General features: G+C 44.6%; 1 protein-coding gene across 2 annotated transcripts; it reads right to left on the reverse strand.

Annotated features, from left to right (window-relative positions):
- Window positions 1-1724: 1724 nt before the first annotated feature.
- ZNF16 (zinc finger protein 16) lies at window positions 1725-16047 on the reverse strand. 2 transcript variants are annotated; one of them, XM_047074384.1, is made up of 3 exons: window positions 15558-16047; window positions 12580-12784; window positions 1725-3897 (listed from the first exon to the last, which is right to left on the reverse strand). In XM_047074384.1, exons 2-3 carry the CDS (start codon window positions 12773-12775, stop codon window positions 2051-2053), a joined length of 2043 nt encoding a protein of 680 aa, XP_046930340.1. In that variant the 5' UTR covers window positions 12776-12784; window positions 15558-16047; the 3' UTR covers window positions 1725-2050. The 2 variants fall into 2 exon arrangements, with proteins under 2 accessions (XP_046930340.1, XP_046930341.1); XM_047074385.1 differs by having other exon boundaries at window positions 15957-16045.
- Between the last annotated feature and the right edge of the window lie 311 nt (window positions 16048-16358).

The following is a 16358-nucleotide window of genomic DNA, read 5'->3' on the forward strand; positions in this document are numbered from 1 at the left end:
CAAAGCAGGAGCTTGGATAACGAGAGAGCTACCTGCCAACCCGTGTGGGTGGCTTGTGAGTCCCACCTCAGCCAGTCATAATCTGCACATTCCTAATACCCCAGATCTGGCTTCCCAACAAAACCAGCTATTCTTGCTGTCAACCCCACTCCCCCATTTTCACTGGTCATTTTCTCATTTGCTTCAAGTTTTCACTCAAAGGGCATTGTGGCAAGGCCTGCTCTGACAGCCCCCATTTAAAACAGAATCTGCCTGGGGCGCCTGGGTGGCGCAGTCAGTTAAGCGTCCGACTTCAGCCAGGTCACGATCTCGCGGTCCGGGAGTTCGAGCCCCGCGTCAGGCTCTGGGCTGATGGCTCAGAGCCTGGAGCCTGTTTCCGATTCTGTGTCTCCCTCTCTCTCTGCCCCTCCCCCGTTCATGCTCTGTCTCTCTCTGTCCCAAAAATAAATAAACGTTGAAAAAAAAAATTAAAAAAAAATAAAACAGAATCTGCCAAAACACCCACACCTTGTTTCCTGCTTTCCTTTCACCTCATGACAACCATGACCATTAGGCCATTTTTCTCTACCCACTGACCTCAAGGACAGACTTGTTTCTTGCTGTGTTCCTATGAATGGCATGTAGTAAGTATCTCACAAGTATTCACTGGGGGGTGGGGGTGGGGTTGTGGAATCCAGGCTGGACAATGGGGAATGTGAAGCCAGAAAGGATTGCCTGACGGTGAGACAGAATGAGGGTTAACAGATGGAGGTCTCCATGGAGTGGAAAGATGAGCGAGGATAACAGAGCAAGGCTGTCACCAAACTGCAAGTGTGACAGTTTGTTATCTAGCATATTGCCTTGGGAAAACAGGGCTGAAGTGGAGGGGAGTGAGTAGTGATGGGCTACCCTGATGGCCTCTGAGAGAAGGGTAGGCAGCCCACTGTAGCCCAAGCCCATGGAACCAACCTGTGCACCCTTGATCCAACTTTCACATACTTCTCTCTTCAAACCTCTCCCTCCTCATTTGCAACTGATGACTCTGCCTCTACATCCTTGAAAGCAGAGAAGCCAAGCCCTTATCTTCCTACCTCAACTGCAAACCTGACTACATCTGCCCATTAATGCCTTTCCTCCTGAACCATGAGGGAAGTGCTTCTCTGTCCACCCATCCTAGGATACTCCTAAATTGAGACCTGGTAGCTGGCACCCAGGGGCCTCTCTCATGGCAGATGTGTTGCTTCTGGGCCAACTCCCCCTGCTCACGGAGAAGGGCACAGCTCTGGGAAACTGAGGAGGCCGGTCCCCACCTACTGGGGGCACTCACAGGTCCTCCATAAATGTCTGGTGATGAATGGGCCTGGGAGAAAACAACCTGGGAACTTGTGGGGAGAACAGGAGGGGCATGGAGAGAGCAGGCCTCTGTGGGGCCAACAGCCAGGACCATAAGGCACAGAGCTGGGAAGTTGGGAAACACCTGCATGTGTACTTGTGCAGCAACCCCGAGTGGAACTGTAAGCAGAAAGCATGACCTCAGACTCAGGCACAAGGGCAAGGGGGGCGAAGGGGTCCTGCATCCAGTGACTGTATGGGAGGGTCAAGAAAGGGTGAGGAACTGGTGGTGATGACTACACACCACTTCTCGGAAGGATGACTATAATTCAAACTGAAAAGCTCGACCTGATATATGTAAACAGAGTATCATTATAACTATAGAAAAGAACTCACTATGAATAATTACCAAATAAAAGAATTACTGTTGTTATTTTGAACCAAATGTCAGTTTACTTTTTTGGTTCTGTTTGATTATAGTAATAAACTCTATTCATGAATATGCACCTTCTATCATCCTTTTCCTCCTATTAAATGTGGCAGTCTGATAACAAAATGTATAAACAAAACAAACAAGAAACAAGAGGTCACAGGAGGCTGGAATGATGACAGGGGAAGGAGGGTTGAGGTTTTTTGGACAGTGGGATATGGGTTTACAGGGCAGCAAGTGAGCCTGGCTTCAAGTCTGGGAAGTGGGTGAGGCTGGGACATGGCCAGGAGTCGGGAATGGAGTTCTGTTTCACTCCCTAGCATGGATCAGCTGGTGTTTGACCAACTTGGACCGCTGGCTGAAGGCTTTCCCACAAGCAGAGCAGTCGTAAGGCTTCACGCCGGTGTGGATCCTCTGGTGCTGGATGAGAACCGAACGCTGACTGAAGGCTTTCCCACACTCACTGCACTTATATGGCCTTTCGCCAGTGTGGATTATCTGATGTTGAATAAGGTGTGAACTCTGGCTGAAGCCCTTACCACATTCGACACATGTGTATGGCTTCTCGCCAGTGTGAACTTTCTGGTGGTGAATAAGGTTTGAGCTTCGGTTGAAGGCTTTACCACACTGGTTACATTCATGAGGTTTCAATCCATTATGGATTCTCTGATGCTGAATGAGAGTTGAACTCTGGCTGAAGGTTTTTCCACATTCGGTACATTCATAGGGTTTCTCCCCAGTGTGAACGCGCTGGTGAAGGATAAGGTTGGAGCTCCGACCAAATGTTTTTCCACATTCCCGACACTCATAGGGTTTGTCACCCGTGTGCACACCCTGATGCTGAATGAGAGCCGAACTGTGGCTGAAGGCCTTCCCACAGATGCTACATTCATACGGCTTCTCTCCTGTGTGGATTATTTGGTGCTTTCTGAGCACTGAGCTGTAACTAAAGGCTTTTCCACACACATTACACACATGAGGTTTTTCTCCAGTGTGAATTCTTCGATGCTGAATGAGGCTTGAACTCTGACTGAAGGCCTTCCCGCAGTCACTGCACTTATAGGGTTTCTCTCCAGTGTGAACCCTGTGATGCTTAATGAGGTTGGAAACCCGGCTGAATGGTTTGCCACACTCATTACACTCATAAGGTCTCTCTCCAGTGTGAACTCTCTGATGCTTCCTCAGGTGTGAGCTCTGGCTGAATGCTTTCCCACACTCATTACACTGGAAAGGCTTCTCACCTGTATGAATCCTATGGTGTTTAATGAGATTTGAGCTCCGCCTAAAGGCCTTCCCACATTCGTTGCACACATACGGCTTCTCTCCAGAATGAATTCTTTGATGCTGGATGAGGTTTGAGCTCCGCCTAAATGCCTTCCCACATTCACTGCATTCATAGGGTTTCTCACTCATGTGAGACTTCTGGTGCTTTTTAAGGCTTGAGTTCTGGCTGAAGGCTTTTCCACATTCATTGCATACATAAGGCTTCTCACCACTGTGGTTAATCTGATGCCTAATGAGGTTAGAATGCACACTGAAGGTTTTCCTGCACTCGCTGCACTGGTAGGGTTTTACACTCACATGAGACCTCTGATGACTTTTAAGAAATGAATTCTGACTGAAGGATTTTCCACATTCATTGCATATGAAGGACTTCTGTCCAGCATGGATTATCTGATGCTGGATAAGATCAGGGTTTCCTCTGAAGGTTTTCCCACAATCATTACATATGAGTGGGCTTTCGGCTACGTGAAGCCCTTCATGGCTAGTTAACTCCACACTGTGTTGGAAGCTGTGGCCACACATGTCATACATATGTGTTCTCTCTTCTGTAGGAATTCCCTGAGATGCCATTGGGTTTGGGCTCAGACTGAAGCTTCTCACAAAGTCATTACAGCCTAGCTCTTTCTCTAAGGTGCTGCTGAGGAGCACTGCCACTGGTGTGAAGCCCCGCTCCTGGTAGTGGGACTGCACCCGTTTCTCATTGTCAGGGGCTGCCCAATCTCCCTCCAGAACATCCTCACAGAGTTCTCCAAACTCAGAAGCCTGGGAAAAATCACTGGTATAGTTTTCTGATACTTCTGCCTGTGATTCCAAATCCTCAGAAACTTCTCTCTTCTGAAGAAACTCCTTGTCCTCAGTCCTGGTGTCCCAATCTGAAATAACAAACACAGTCACTTGGAAGGAAACAGGAAAATACAGATGACACATCTGGGAACATGGGACCCATTAGGGGTGGTAGTCCTAGATCTCTCAAGGGGGCCACAGAGGGGGCTGGGATGGCTTTGAGGGGACCAGGCTGCAGGGCATTCAACCTACAAGACTGACCCTCATTCCCCTGACCCATATCTCAGGAAATCACCTGTAGTCCCCCTACTGGCTCAGGCCAAAATCCCGCCCCTCAACTGTCCCTTTCCTGTCTCACAGCAGGTCATCAGCAAGTCTTGTGAGCTCTACCCTGGAGCGCCTCAAATGCAGGCACTCACCATTCCCACCATTACATGCCTTATGCTATATTGTTAAACACTCTACCGTTTTTTCTTTCCCACAATGTTTCTTGGGCCAGTATTTGTTTTCTTAGCACCAACTAATGGCATTCAGGCTTTGCCTCAGAAGTCACCAGTACAGAGAGGCAGGCTCTCTGCTGGTAGGTGCAGAGGGACCTGTTCCATACAGAGAAGCAAGGGTGGTTCTGATTGCATAGTAGGTTAAGAACTGCAGTAGGGACTTGCCTAAAATATCAGATTCTGTCCCGTTAACAAAGAGGCCTTCAGAGACTGAGCCCTGTCCTGCCAAAGCAACGCTTACCCCCTAAAAGCTGCAATTCTAACCGGCGTTAGCTGGACAATTCTGTGCCCTGGTACAATGTTTTAAGCTGCTGTGTCCATCTTTCTGAAGGCAGAAATGTGCACAACGTTCCTCATCACACTAGAAAGGCTCTGCCTGGGTGGCTCAGTCTGTTAAGCATTCAACTCTTGACTTCAGCCCAGGTAATGATCTCACGGTTCGGGCTTTGTGCTGACAGCTTGGAGCCTACTTCTCTAGTAGATATGAAGTGGTAATCTTGTTGTGGTTTTGATTTGTATTTCTTAAACGACTGAATACATTTAAGCATCTTTTCATATGTTTTTTGGCCATTTGCATGTTTTCTTTTGGGAAGTGTTTATTCAAGTTCTTTGCCCATTTTAAAATTGGGTTGTCTTTTATTGTTGAGTTGTAAGAGTTCTTTTTTTTTTTTTTTAAATACATTTTAGGACTTTATTATTTTCAAAATGTTTATTCATTTTGAGAGAGAGACAGAGACAGAGAGACAGAGAGAGAGAGAGAGAGAGAGAAAGAGGGAGAGAGAGAATGAATCCCAAGCAGGCTCCATGCCATCAGCACTGAGCCTAACATGTGGCTCAATCTCACAAACCATGAGATCATGACCTGAGCCAAAATCAAGACTCAGATGCTTAACTGACTGAGCCACCCAGGCACTCCGAGTTGTAGTTCTTTATATATTCTGGGTACTAGACCCTTATCAGAAATACACTTGGCACAGAATTTTCACCCATTCTGTAGGATATCTTTTTACTTTCTTGATAATGTCCTGTTTTGTTTTGTTTTTAATTTTATTTTAGAGAGAGAGAGAGAGACAGAGAGAGAGAGAATGCATGAGTGGGGGAGATGGGAAGAGGGAGAGAGAGAATCTTAAGCAGGCTCCATGTTGATCTCATGACTCTGGGATCATGGCCCGATATGAAAGTAAGAGTCAGATGTTCAATTGATTAAGCCACCCAGGCCTCCCAATAATGTCCTCTGATACCCAAAAGTTCTAAGTTATGATACAGTCCAACTTACCCATCTTTTTCTCTTACTGCTCATGCTTTGGTGTCATATTTAAGAATCTATTGCCAAACCCAAGGTCGTAAAAATTTACCTGTTTTCTTGTAAGAGTTTTATGACTTTATTACTTATATTTAGGTTGGTGGGCCATTTTAAGTTAATTTTTGTATACAGTATGAAGTAGGGGTCCCAGTTTATTCTTTTGCATGTGGATATCCACTTGTCCCAGCATCTTTTGTTGAAGAGTTATCTTTTCTCCCTGAATGGTCTTGGCATCCATGTTGAAAATCAATTTGTCATAGATGTCTGGGTTTATTTCTAGGCTCTCAATTCTATTCCATTGACCAAAATGTTTTGATTACTGCAGCTTTGTAGTAATTTTAGAAACTAGTAAGTATGAGTTCTCTCACTTTGTTCTCCCTTTTCAAGCTTGTTTTGACTGTTTAGGGCCTTTTGTAATTCTATCTGAATTTGAGGACTATTCAATTACTGCAAAAAAAAAAAAAAGGCCATTGGAATTTTGCTAGGATTTGTATTGAATTTGTAGATTGCTCTGGATAGCATGGACATTTTAACACTGTTAAGTCCAATTCATGGACTTGATGTCTTTCTAATTATTTAGGTATATGTTAATTTTTGTCAAGGCTTTGTAATTCTCAATACACAAGTCTCTCACTTCCTTGGTTAAATTTATTTGTAGGTATTTTTTTTCTTTTGATGCTTTAAATGATGCTAGCTGTGGGTACTTCACGAATGCCTTTTTACATGTTGAGGAGGTTCCCCTGTATTGAGTTTTCTGCTTTTTTTTTTTTTAAATCACAGAGCGTTTATTTTGTCAAATACTTTTTCTGCATCGAGATGATTACATTCTATTAGTTCTATTCATTCTATTAATGTGGTGACATTGGTTTTGTTATGTTAAACTACCTTTAAACATTTTTTTAAAGTTCATTTATTTTTGAGAGAAAGAGAGAGTGGGGGAGGAGCAGAGAGGGACAGGGTGAGAATCACAAGCTGGCTCTGTGCTGTCAGCATGGAGCCTAGCACAGGGCTCAATCCCACGAACCGTGAGATCTTGACCCGAGCCAAAATCAAGAGTTGGACACTTAAATGACTGAGCCACCCAGGTGCCCCATGTTAAACTACCTTTGTATTCATTCCTGGGTTACATCCCACTTGGTCATGGGATGTATTCTTGAGTCACTCGGGTAATTTTTTTTTTTCTGTTTTTAGGAATTTTTTTCATTGAGGCTATATAATTTGTTGGTGTAGAACTGTTAACAGTCTTCTTTTATACTCCTGTTTCGTAAGATTGGTAATAATGTACATTTCTGAATTTTTAAATTTTTGTGTCAGAGGTTTGTCAATTTTAATCTTTTTAAAAAACCCAACTTTTGATTTTGTTGAATCTCTACTGTTTTCTACTTTCTATTTCATTCATCTGTGCTCTAATGTTTATTATTTCCTTCCTTCTGTTACCTTTGGGTTTAGTTTCCTCCTTTTTTTTTTTTTTTTTTTTGGTAGTTCCTTAAGATATCAAATTAGGTTACTGCTGTAAATTTCCCCTTTGGCACTACCTTCCTTGCATACTGTAACTTTTTGTTTGTTTTGTCTGCAGACATTTTCCAATTTCCTTTGATTTCTTCTTTGACCCCCTGGTTAAGAGTATGTTGTTTTATTTCTACATATTTGTGAATTTTTCAATTTTCCTGCTGTTATTGACTGGAAATAATACTTTACATGACTTCAACTGTTTTCAACTTATTAAAATCTATTTTTGGCCCTAACATATATGGTCTATGTTGGAGAATGTCCATATACACTTGAGAAGAGTATGTGCACTTTTGGGTGGTGTGTACATATATGTCTGTTAGGTCTGATTGATTTATTGTGTTGTTCAAGTACCCTATTTCATTATTGATCTTCTGTCTAGATGTTCTATCCATTTTTGGAAATGAGGTACTAAAGTCTCCAACTATTAATGTAGAACTATCCATTTCTCCCTTCAAATGTATATTTGCTTCATATATTTGGGAGTTCTCTTTTTGCATGTAGAAGTTTATAACATATCTTCCTGATGAATTGATTTCTTTTATCCAAACATAAGTTCCTTCTTTTCTCTTACAGTTTTTAACTTAGTTTATTTTGTGTGGTATTATAGCATAGCTCTCTTTTGGTTACTATTTATTTGCATGTAATATCTTTTTTCACCTTTCACCTTAAACTTATTTGTGTCTTTGGATCTAAAGTAAGCCTTTTGTAGACATTATAGTTGGATCATGCTTTTTCTTTTTTTTTTTTTTTTTTTATATGAAGTTTATTGACAAATTGGTTTCCATACAACACCCAGTGCTCATCCCAAAAGGTGCCCTCCTCAATACCCATCACCCACCCGCCCCTCCCTCCCACCCCTGGATCATGCTTTTTCATCCACTGTGTTAGTATCAGCCTTTGGAGAGCTTAAACCATTTACAATTAAAATAATTACTGATAAGGAAGGATGTACTTCATTTTGCTATTTATTTTTGGTATCTCACCTTTTTTTGTCCCTTGTTTCCTCTATTATTGTCTTCTTTTGTGTTATTTTTTGTAGTGTACCATCTTAATTTTCTTCTTTCTTCCTTTTATGTATATTTTAAAGATATTTTCTTAGTGGTACAATGGGGATTGTACAATGGGGACAATTAACATCCTAATATCCTGAAGCAATGTAGCATGGTCCCCCCTTCCCAGCTGTTTTAGTTTTTATTCCTCCAGCTTTACTGAAACATAACTGACATACATCATCATATAAGTTTAATCACAATGTGATTATTTGTACACTGATACATGTACACTGTAAAATGATTACCATCATAAGGTTAGTTAACACATCCGTCACTTTACACAGTTATCTTTTTTTTTTTTTTTTTAAGTGATCTCTATACCCAATGTGGGGCTTGAACTCATGACCCTGAATTGAAGAGTCAGATGCTCTACTGACTGAGCCAGCCAGGCAACCCCTTTTATTGTGGTAAGAACTTTTAAGGTCTACTCTCTTAGCAATTTTCAAATATAGAATATAGTTAATTATAGTCACCATGCTGTACATAATATCCCCTGAATATAACCATCAAGTATGAACTGATATCAACTTAGCCACAACAGCATACAAAAACTCTGCTCTTATACACCTCTGTTCCCTACTTTCATATTGTCAGAAATGTATCTTTATACGTTGTGTTTAATAACACAGATTTATAATTATTTTTACAAATTTGTCTTTTAAATCATTTAGGAAATAAAAGTAGAGTTATAAACTAAAAATACAATAATAGTTTTTATAATTACCTATATAGTTACCTTTACCAGAGATTTTTATTTATTTATATAGCCTTTAGTCCCTACCCAGTGTCCTTTCATCTTAACCTGTAGGACCTTTAGCATTTCTTATAGGGCAGGTCCACTGGTAATAAACACCCTTAGCTTTTATCTGGAAATATCTGAGAATATCATTTTTTAAAGGGTAAATTTGCCAGATATGGAATTCTTGGTTGACAGTTTTTTTCTGTCTCTCAGCACTTTAAATAGGTCATCCCACTGCCTTCCAACCTCCACGGGCTCTGATAAGAAACTGGCTACTACTCTTATTCAGGATCTCTTATAAGGGACGGGTCACTTTTTTTGTTGTTTTCAAGATTCTGTCTTTTGACACTATGATTATGAGTCTTTGTGTGAATCTCTTCAAATTTATCCTAGTTGGGAGTTTGTTGAACTTTTTGAATGTATATAGTCATATCTTTTATCAAATTTGAGACATTTTGGCCATTAATTCTTCATATATTCTTTCTGCCCCTTTCTCTCTTTTTTCCATAATATGTATGTTGGTTTGACTGATGGTATTCCATAGGTCTATTAGGCCATGTTCACTTTTTTTCAACCTTTAGTCTTCCTGCTCCTCAGACTGAATACTTTCAACGGTTCCACCATCAAGTTTGCTGATTCTTCAGGTTTGTCTGCTCAAATCTGCTGTTGAAACCCTCTGGTGAATCCATTTGTTATTGTACCTTTCAACTCTAGAATTTCTGTTGTTTCTTTTTAGAATTATGTAACTATATATTGTATAATTATATAAATCTAAAACCTCTAGGTATTTTATTTGCACATTGTTTTTCTGGTTTCTCTTAGTTACATGAGCACATTAAAGATAGTTGGTTTACAGTCTGTCAAGTATCTGTGCTTTTTTAGGGACACTTTCTGCCACTTAATTTTTTTTCCTTTGAAGGGCGAGCCTTATTTTCCTTTTTCTTTGTATTCTTTGTAATTTTTTGTTAAAAGCTGGACATTTGAATATTTATTGTGATAACTCTGTAAATCAGTCTCTCCCTCCTCCAGGGTTTGCTATTCCTGATTGTTGAGGCTACAATCATCTGTTCATCTAGTGACTTTTCAAACAAGTTTTGCAAACTAAAACAAGTCTGTCATGTGAGGTCACTGAGGCCTCTGTTTCTTTAGCTTGTGTTCAGCTAGTCTTTTGACAGAGATTTCCTTGAATGCTAACAGTAAAAGAAAAGTAATACCACTCTCCCATTTTTTATGCTGGGGTACTATTTGAATACTATATATAACTATCTTAGCTTTCTGCTTTTACTGAACTTAGAGATGATCCAGAGGTGAAGTTATGATCTTCAGAGGTCTTTTCAGAGCACATTTCCTGTCTTGGGCATGTATGTGGCTTTCTACATTCCCTGATATACTGGGGTGCTTCTGAAAGTCCTCATTTCCCCAGCTTTTCCTCCTAGGCTTTAGGTGGTTGACTGTACTGTTAAGCGATATCCTAGGTGGTTGGGGAAGGTAGTTCCCCTTAGAATGTTTTTGAATCCACTACTTTTCTGCCCTGAGTAAGTTCTGAGTTAGGCAAAACAGAGACAAGCACTTTGCATCAATACTTTATCCTACCCCACATAGCTTAGGACAAACAAAATAATTTCTAAATAGGTCTTTTTTGCTCCCTTTGGAATCAGGGACCATGATCACACACTGGGAACATAAGCTGCTCACTTTAAGACTGTTACTGAGCTTGTTGGGGATGTTTGGGGACATGAGCAAGTAAAAACACCACAGAGCTTTCCTATCATTTTTAAGTTGCCTTTTTCTTGATTTGGCATTCACTTGGTTGCTGTAAACCTATTGTCTAGATTCCTGAAGAAGTTGGTCCTGGCAGTTTCTGCTTGTTTTTGTGGAGGACTGGGTATTTGGAACCACCTACTCCACCATTTAGTTCCACAAGTAGCTTTTTATTTTTTTAAGTGTTTGTTTATTTAGAGAGAGTGAGCAGGGGAGGGGCAGAGAGAGAGGAAGAGAGAATCCCAAGCAGGACTCCATGCTGTCAGCACAGAGCCCAACATGTGACTCAATCCCATGAACCATGAGATCATGCCCTAAGCCAAAATCAAGGGTCAGATGCTTAACCGACTGAGCCACTGAGGCTCCCCTCCCCCCACAGTGGCTTTTAAAACATGCGCCTAGGTGGCTCAGTCAGTTATGCGACTGACTTGGGCTCAGGTCATGATCTTGTGGTTTGTGAGCTGGAGTTCCATATCGGGCTCTGTGCTGACAGCTCAGAGCCTGGAGTCTGCTTCAGATTCTTTCCTTGATCCTTCTCTCTCTTCCCCTACCCTGCTCATACTCTCTTTCTCAAAAAAAAAATAAAAACATTAAAAAAAATTTAAAACATAAGTTACCATCAATCTGTTCTTTTTTAATGGAGCAGGGCTTGGCCTCGCTCACCATTCTCTGCCTAGCATACCCTTAACCACTCGGTTCACATTCTGCCTCTGTGTGGGACAGTCAGCAGACCTGTCTCTCAGGGCTACTTCTACTTCCTGGGACCTCATCATGTCTCTCATCCCCTAACACTCTCCTGCTCCAAAACACCCAGGACTGCCTTGTACCACCTCTGCTTGTTGGGGAAGGTCACTGAGAGGATGCGACCACTGGTTGACTTACGAGCTGGATCCAGGCAATTGGAGGCCCCCCATCTTCTCACTTGTCCTTGGATGTACATACTGCTTGCCTTCCCTGCTCCCAGAAGCTGCCCCAAGGACAGAGCCTTGAGACAGTGATATGGTGCTGAGACCATCTGGACAGTACATATGACTAAACCCAGTTAAGGCCACTATATCAACTTTTAAGATTTGGCAGGCAGGTGGTGGGATTTACTTGTATTGCAGCCACTCATGACAAGCTTCTTAAGTAAGTTCTCTTGCTTATTAAGCTGCCACCTACCAATCGGGGTGGCCTGCCTTGTTATTCAGCTTCTCCTTCCCCTCCATGTATAGGGGCCAGTTTAAGTTATACCCAGGAAGTTAGTTGTCAAGTTTGTCAACCAACACTGCCATTATCCCAACCTTCCCTGGTCATACAGAGTCTGTACATTGCCTGGATGTCCTGAGAATGACCATAGGTCCCTGTATTTAAGAGTGCCTTTTGTAAAATAGCCAACATCAGATCCCGGTAAGGAAAGTGAACACTACTATCCACCCTAATCACTGCTGAGAGGTCCATGAAAAAGGCAAGCTAGTTGAGGGCTCTTTGGAAAAGGACTCTAGCAGTGTTCTGAAGTGGATGAGAGTGGCTGAGCAGTGTGAACACAGCCAGAAGGGAGCAGGACGAAAGCCTGAATTAGGGCAGTACCTGAATCGGGTAGGGCAGTAACTGAATCAGGCAGTACCTACCTGCCTGAATGCAGGCAACCATCATTAGCCTGGAAGTTGGGCTGGGCAGGCCTCAGCTGGTGACCATCATACCACACCCCTCTAGGTCAGGTGGGGGAAACACGTGTCCTGCTCTGGCACCAAGACAGCCTGGGGCCAGGCCAAATTCCGTTCTGATCTCTAGCCTTGGCCCTCAAGTCCATGAGGCACCCTATCCCTAATGATGACATGGTTGCCTTCTAGGGGTAAGCACAGGGTGACATGGATAAAGTCCCTCTAGAATGAGGGCACCAGTGGGGGCCTTGCTCCCAGTACCTGGCCGCTGATGGTGAGAAGGGGTGGTTCCTGGCTCGGTGTAGTCACAGCAGTGGGGATCACGGAGTGTTGATCCAGGGTGGGTCACAGCAGGAGCATCACTCACACACGCCTGGGCTGCAGGGATCCAAGGGGATGGTCTAGGAACTGAGGGCTCCATTTCTGCCTCTTCAGAGCGAGCTCTGAGGCTGGGCATGGCTGGGACCTGGAGACCAACAAGGGTGTAGGTGAATGTGCAGGGGGCCTAGCTCCAGGGATCCATCCTCCCACCAGGTAGGGGTGTCTTTTTCTACTCCTACAGACTGAGACCAGAGGAGGGCCTGCTGCTAGGTTTCAGGAAGGGGTAAGATGCTGACCCCAGGGCAAGGTGAGCACAGTGTCCCCCTAGAAGGGATCCTGCCATGATAGAATAGTCCCACAAAACCTGCGCCCACCATGGGCCCACCCCTAATTCCTGACACAATGTCCTGAAGGTGGACCATCTGATCCATTCATGGCGGACCACCATGGTATCTGAGTTGTGTCCTCCTGGCAGCATCCACAGTGGGTATCCCTGTCTTCCCACTCTACCAGTGGCTCCCTCCCAGGCTTCTCCTTATCTCCCTCTTCATGTTCTTACCCCAGGGTTCACTTTTGAACCTATACCAATTTCTTTGATTAAGGAAGGCATCAAGACCCTTATGTGAAGATTCCCAAGCTTGGGCTCATCTCCAGCTCTAAATGCTCCTTCTGAGAAGATAAAATATTCTCGATGACACATGATGGGTCCGAGTTAGTGATTTCCCCCACCGCTCCCACTGCCCTGTCTCTTCAAATGCACCATGCTCTGCTCAGTGGCCCACACGTTTGTGGCAATACCCCTTGGCCCCTTATTCACACTGAACCATTGATAGATTATAATGACCCCTCTGTCCTTCAGAGACTGAGAAGACAAATCAGGAAATGCTGGCAGAAGCCCACTGTGGACACTACTTGCCTACTGGGTAGTGGGAAGTATCAGCCCTCCCAGTCGTGTTGTTTTGTTTTATAAGGCACATGCCTGAATTAAGCTTTGATTGCTGAGGCATCCACTGCAAAGAGGCATCGATTTCAAAGATGGTTATTGGAGAATAAATGCATTGCCAGCCACTGGACTAGATAAAAAGCCTGGATGCCTCCCCTGACTGAGCCTCCTTTTAGCAATCTTGGTTGACTCTGATAACTGGTCATTTGGGTCACTCGTCATTTTTCTCTTCCTGAACTTTAAATTCCCACTCTTATGTTTTAAATTCACCAATAAAGAGTAGCCTACAAAACCCTAGGTGTCCACCCTCAACTCCAATAAAAGCAGAAGCCTAGGCCCATGCACCTTTCTCTCTCATTACTTGCAACCTCACTGTGTGGCTCCAGGTGTGCTAATCTATAGGCCCTTGTTTTGAAAGTTTCCTGATGGTTTTTGTTGCAGGTAAGAACCCCAAGGGTTGATCCAACCAAATCATTGGTTTTTGACAGGCTGAGACCGCAGGAAACAGAGGAAGCAAGGAAGGAGCAGCACCCTGGGGCAGGGAGGCATTTAAACCAGGCCCAGGGAAAAGGGCTTAGGCAATGCCTGGTTAGAGAGGTAGGAGAAGATGGGGCAAAGATGTGGAAAGAGCTCAGAGGCAGGGTCATTGGGATAGAGACTATTAGGGCCCTTGGCTGCCTGAGTGGTGAGGCACCGGCCACATTTCTGTATTAGGACAGACAGAACTAACCTGACACTGGTGCTCAGGGGAATGGCACAGACAAGATTCAAAGCAGGGACAGCACTGACTTAAGGTGTTTGTCTATGCAGCAGCAGAACAGAGCAGATGCTGCTTCCATGGGGGGAAGCTTCACTCTCCCTCTTCCAAGGGGAGACTCAGTCATTTGCAATATTCATTCAGTTCACTTTATTTTAAAGTTCATTTATTTTGAGAAAGAGAGTTTGCATGCAGGAGGGGCAGAGAGAGAGGGGGAGGGAGAGAGAGAATCCCAAGCAGGCTCCGCACTGTTAGCATGGAGCCTGATGTGGGGTTTGAACTCATGAACCCTGAGATCATGACTTGAGCTGAAATCAAGAGTTAGACGCTTAACTGACTGAGCCACCCAGGCGCCCCAGTTCATTTTATTTTAAAATTCTTGAAGGCGCACCTAGGTAGCACAGTTGGTTAAGCATCCTACTTTTGATCTAGGCTCAGGTCGTGATCTCACAGTTCCTGAGTCTGAACCCCGCACTGGCGTCTCCTCTGATCGTGCAGAGCCTGTTTGGGATTCTGTCTCTCCTTCTCTCTACCCTCCCCTGCTTATGCATGTGTTCGCTCTCTCTTGCTTTCAAAATAAATAAATAAACTTAAAAAAATAAAATAAAATTCTTGAAATTATCATCACTGTCACTGAATGGAGGCACAATAATATGGCTCAAATATGAACAGGCAAAAAAGAACTTCCTGGCCAGCCACTGAGTTCCCCTTCCCAGTTGTTAATGTATCCTTCCAGAATAGTCTATGCTCATTTTACACCTTGTTTTTCTCACCTCAGTATATGTGGGAACTTGCCCAGGAGGCTATAAACCCAATCTATGGGGTCAATCTATGGTAAACAGAATGTCCCTCAACACCCATGTCCACATCCCACTCCCCGGAACCTGTGGATATGATACACTACACAGCAAAAGAGACTTTGCAGAGAGAATTAGCTTGGTGGACCCAATCTAATTACATAAGCCCTTGCTGGCTCTGAGATGCAAGGTCTCTGTGCAAAGATTGGGACCTCAAGAGCTAAGGACAGTCAGCAAGGAAACAGACACTTCAGTGCAATAACCCCAAAGGATTCGATTCTGCCAACAAGCCTGGAAGCAGATTCTCTCAGCTAAGAGCCCAACAGGGTGCTGAGCAGAGACAACTGGGAAAGACAAGCAGACAGCAGCCCACTGCAGGCATCCACAGGATGGACATGGCTCATCCCTCAGCCCCACTCACGTGGAGGAGAATAAATTCCTCTCTCCTCAGAGCTTCTTCGCCACCTGAAGAGTGAATCCATCACCCGAGGCCTCCAGGCGACAAGCGACAACCTCACTTCTCATGCAGCTCAGTACAGTTCTGACGTTCGCATCCAAGTCCAGAGGCCTCTCCTGAACCCCAACCCCCATGCGCCAGACACCGCACACCTGCCCCGTCGCCTAAGGCAGCTTCGCCACGCAGCTTTGAGGCTGGCTCCCGGGCGGGTCAGGATCGGCCGTCCTGGGCACCCTCTGGAGGGCGCCCCTCAGGCCCGCTCCGGGGAGGGGCCTCCGAGGCCCCAACCCCGCCCAGGCCGAGCCGCCCGCCTGCCCCTCTTCCCACGACGCCCCGCCTAGACCACCCGTGGCCGGCACCCACCGCTGGGGTATCGGAGTCACGCGGGAGCGCCGTCCAAAACGTGGGGGTTTCGCCGGCTCGAACTCCCCACTCTGGGTAATCTCTCCCGGCACCGCCGCAGAAGTACTGCGGCTGGGCCCCGAGACGGACCCCGGAAGTCCCTCTCCCGACTTCCGGGCCAACGTCGTCGCTCTAGGCGGCCGGAGGCCAGAGCGACTTGGTGGTCCCGCCCCTGGTCCGGCGCGGAGGTGGAGCTCCCTAGCTTTCCTGCTTCAGAGTCGACCGAGCCACCAGAGCGGTGGCGACTAAACGTGAAAATACGACGGTTAGAAATGCAGAAGAATGAGTCGTGCCGCTGTAGCGAGACTTGGATGCCCAATTCCTGGAATCAAACAGACTGCAGCTTGATGAAAACATGAGGGC

This window comes from Lynx rufus, unplaced genomic scaffold (assembly GCF_022079265.1).
Source record: "Lynx rufus isolate CCGP_SWC_20201006 ecotype Redwood Valley unplaced genomic scaffold, mLynRuf1.p SCAF_12, whole genome shotgun sequence".
In the NCBI taxonomy this organism is placed as follows: Eukaryota; Metazoa; Chordata; class Mammalia; order Carnivora; family Felidae; genus Lynx; species Lynx rufus.

Bases quoted from the DNA above. Each gene is read 5' to 3' on its own strand.
- ZNF16 (XM_047074384.1), bottom strand. From the start codon at position 12,775: ATGCCCAGCCTCAGAGCTCGCTCTGAAGAGGCAGAAATGGAGCCCTCA. The intron at 3,898-12,579 runs GTACTGGGAGCA...TTGTTATTTCAG, and splicing joins TTCTCACCATCAGCGGCCAG to ATTGGGACACCAGGACTGAG.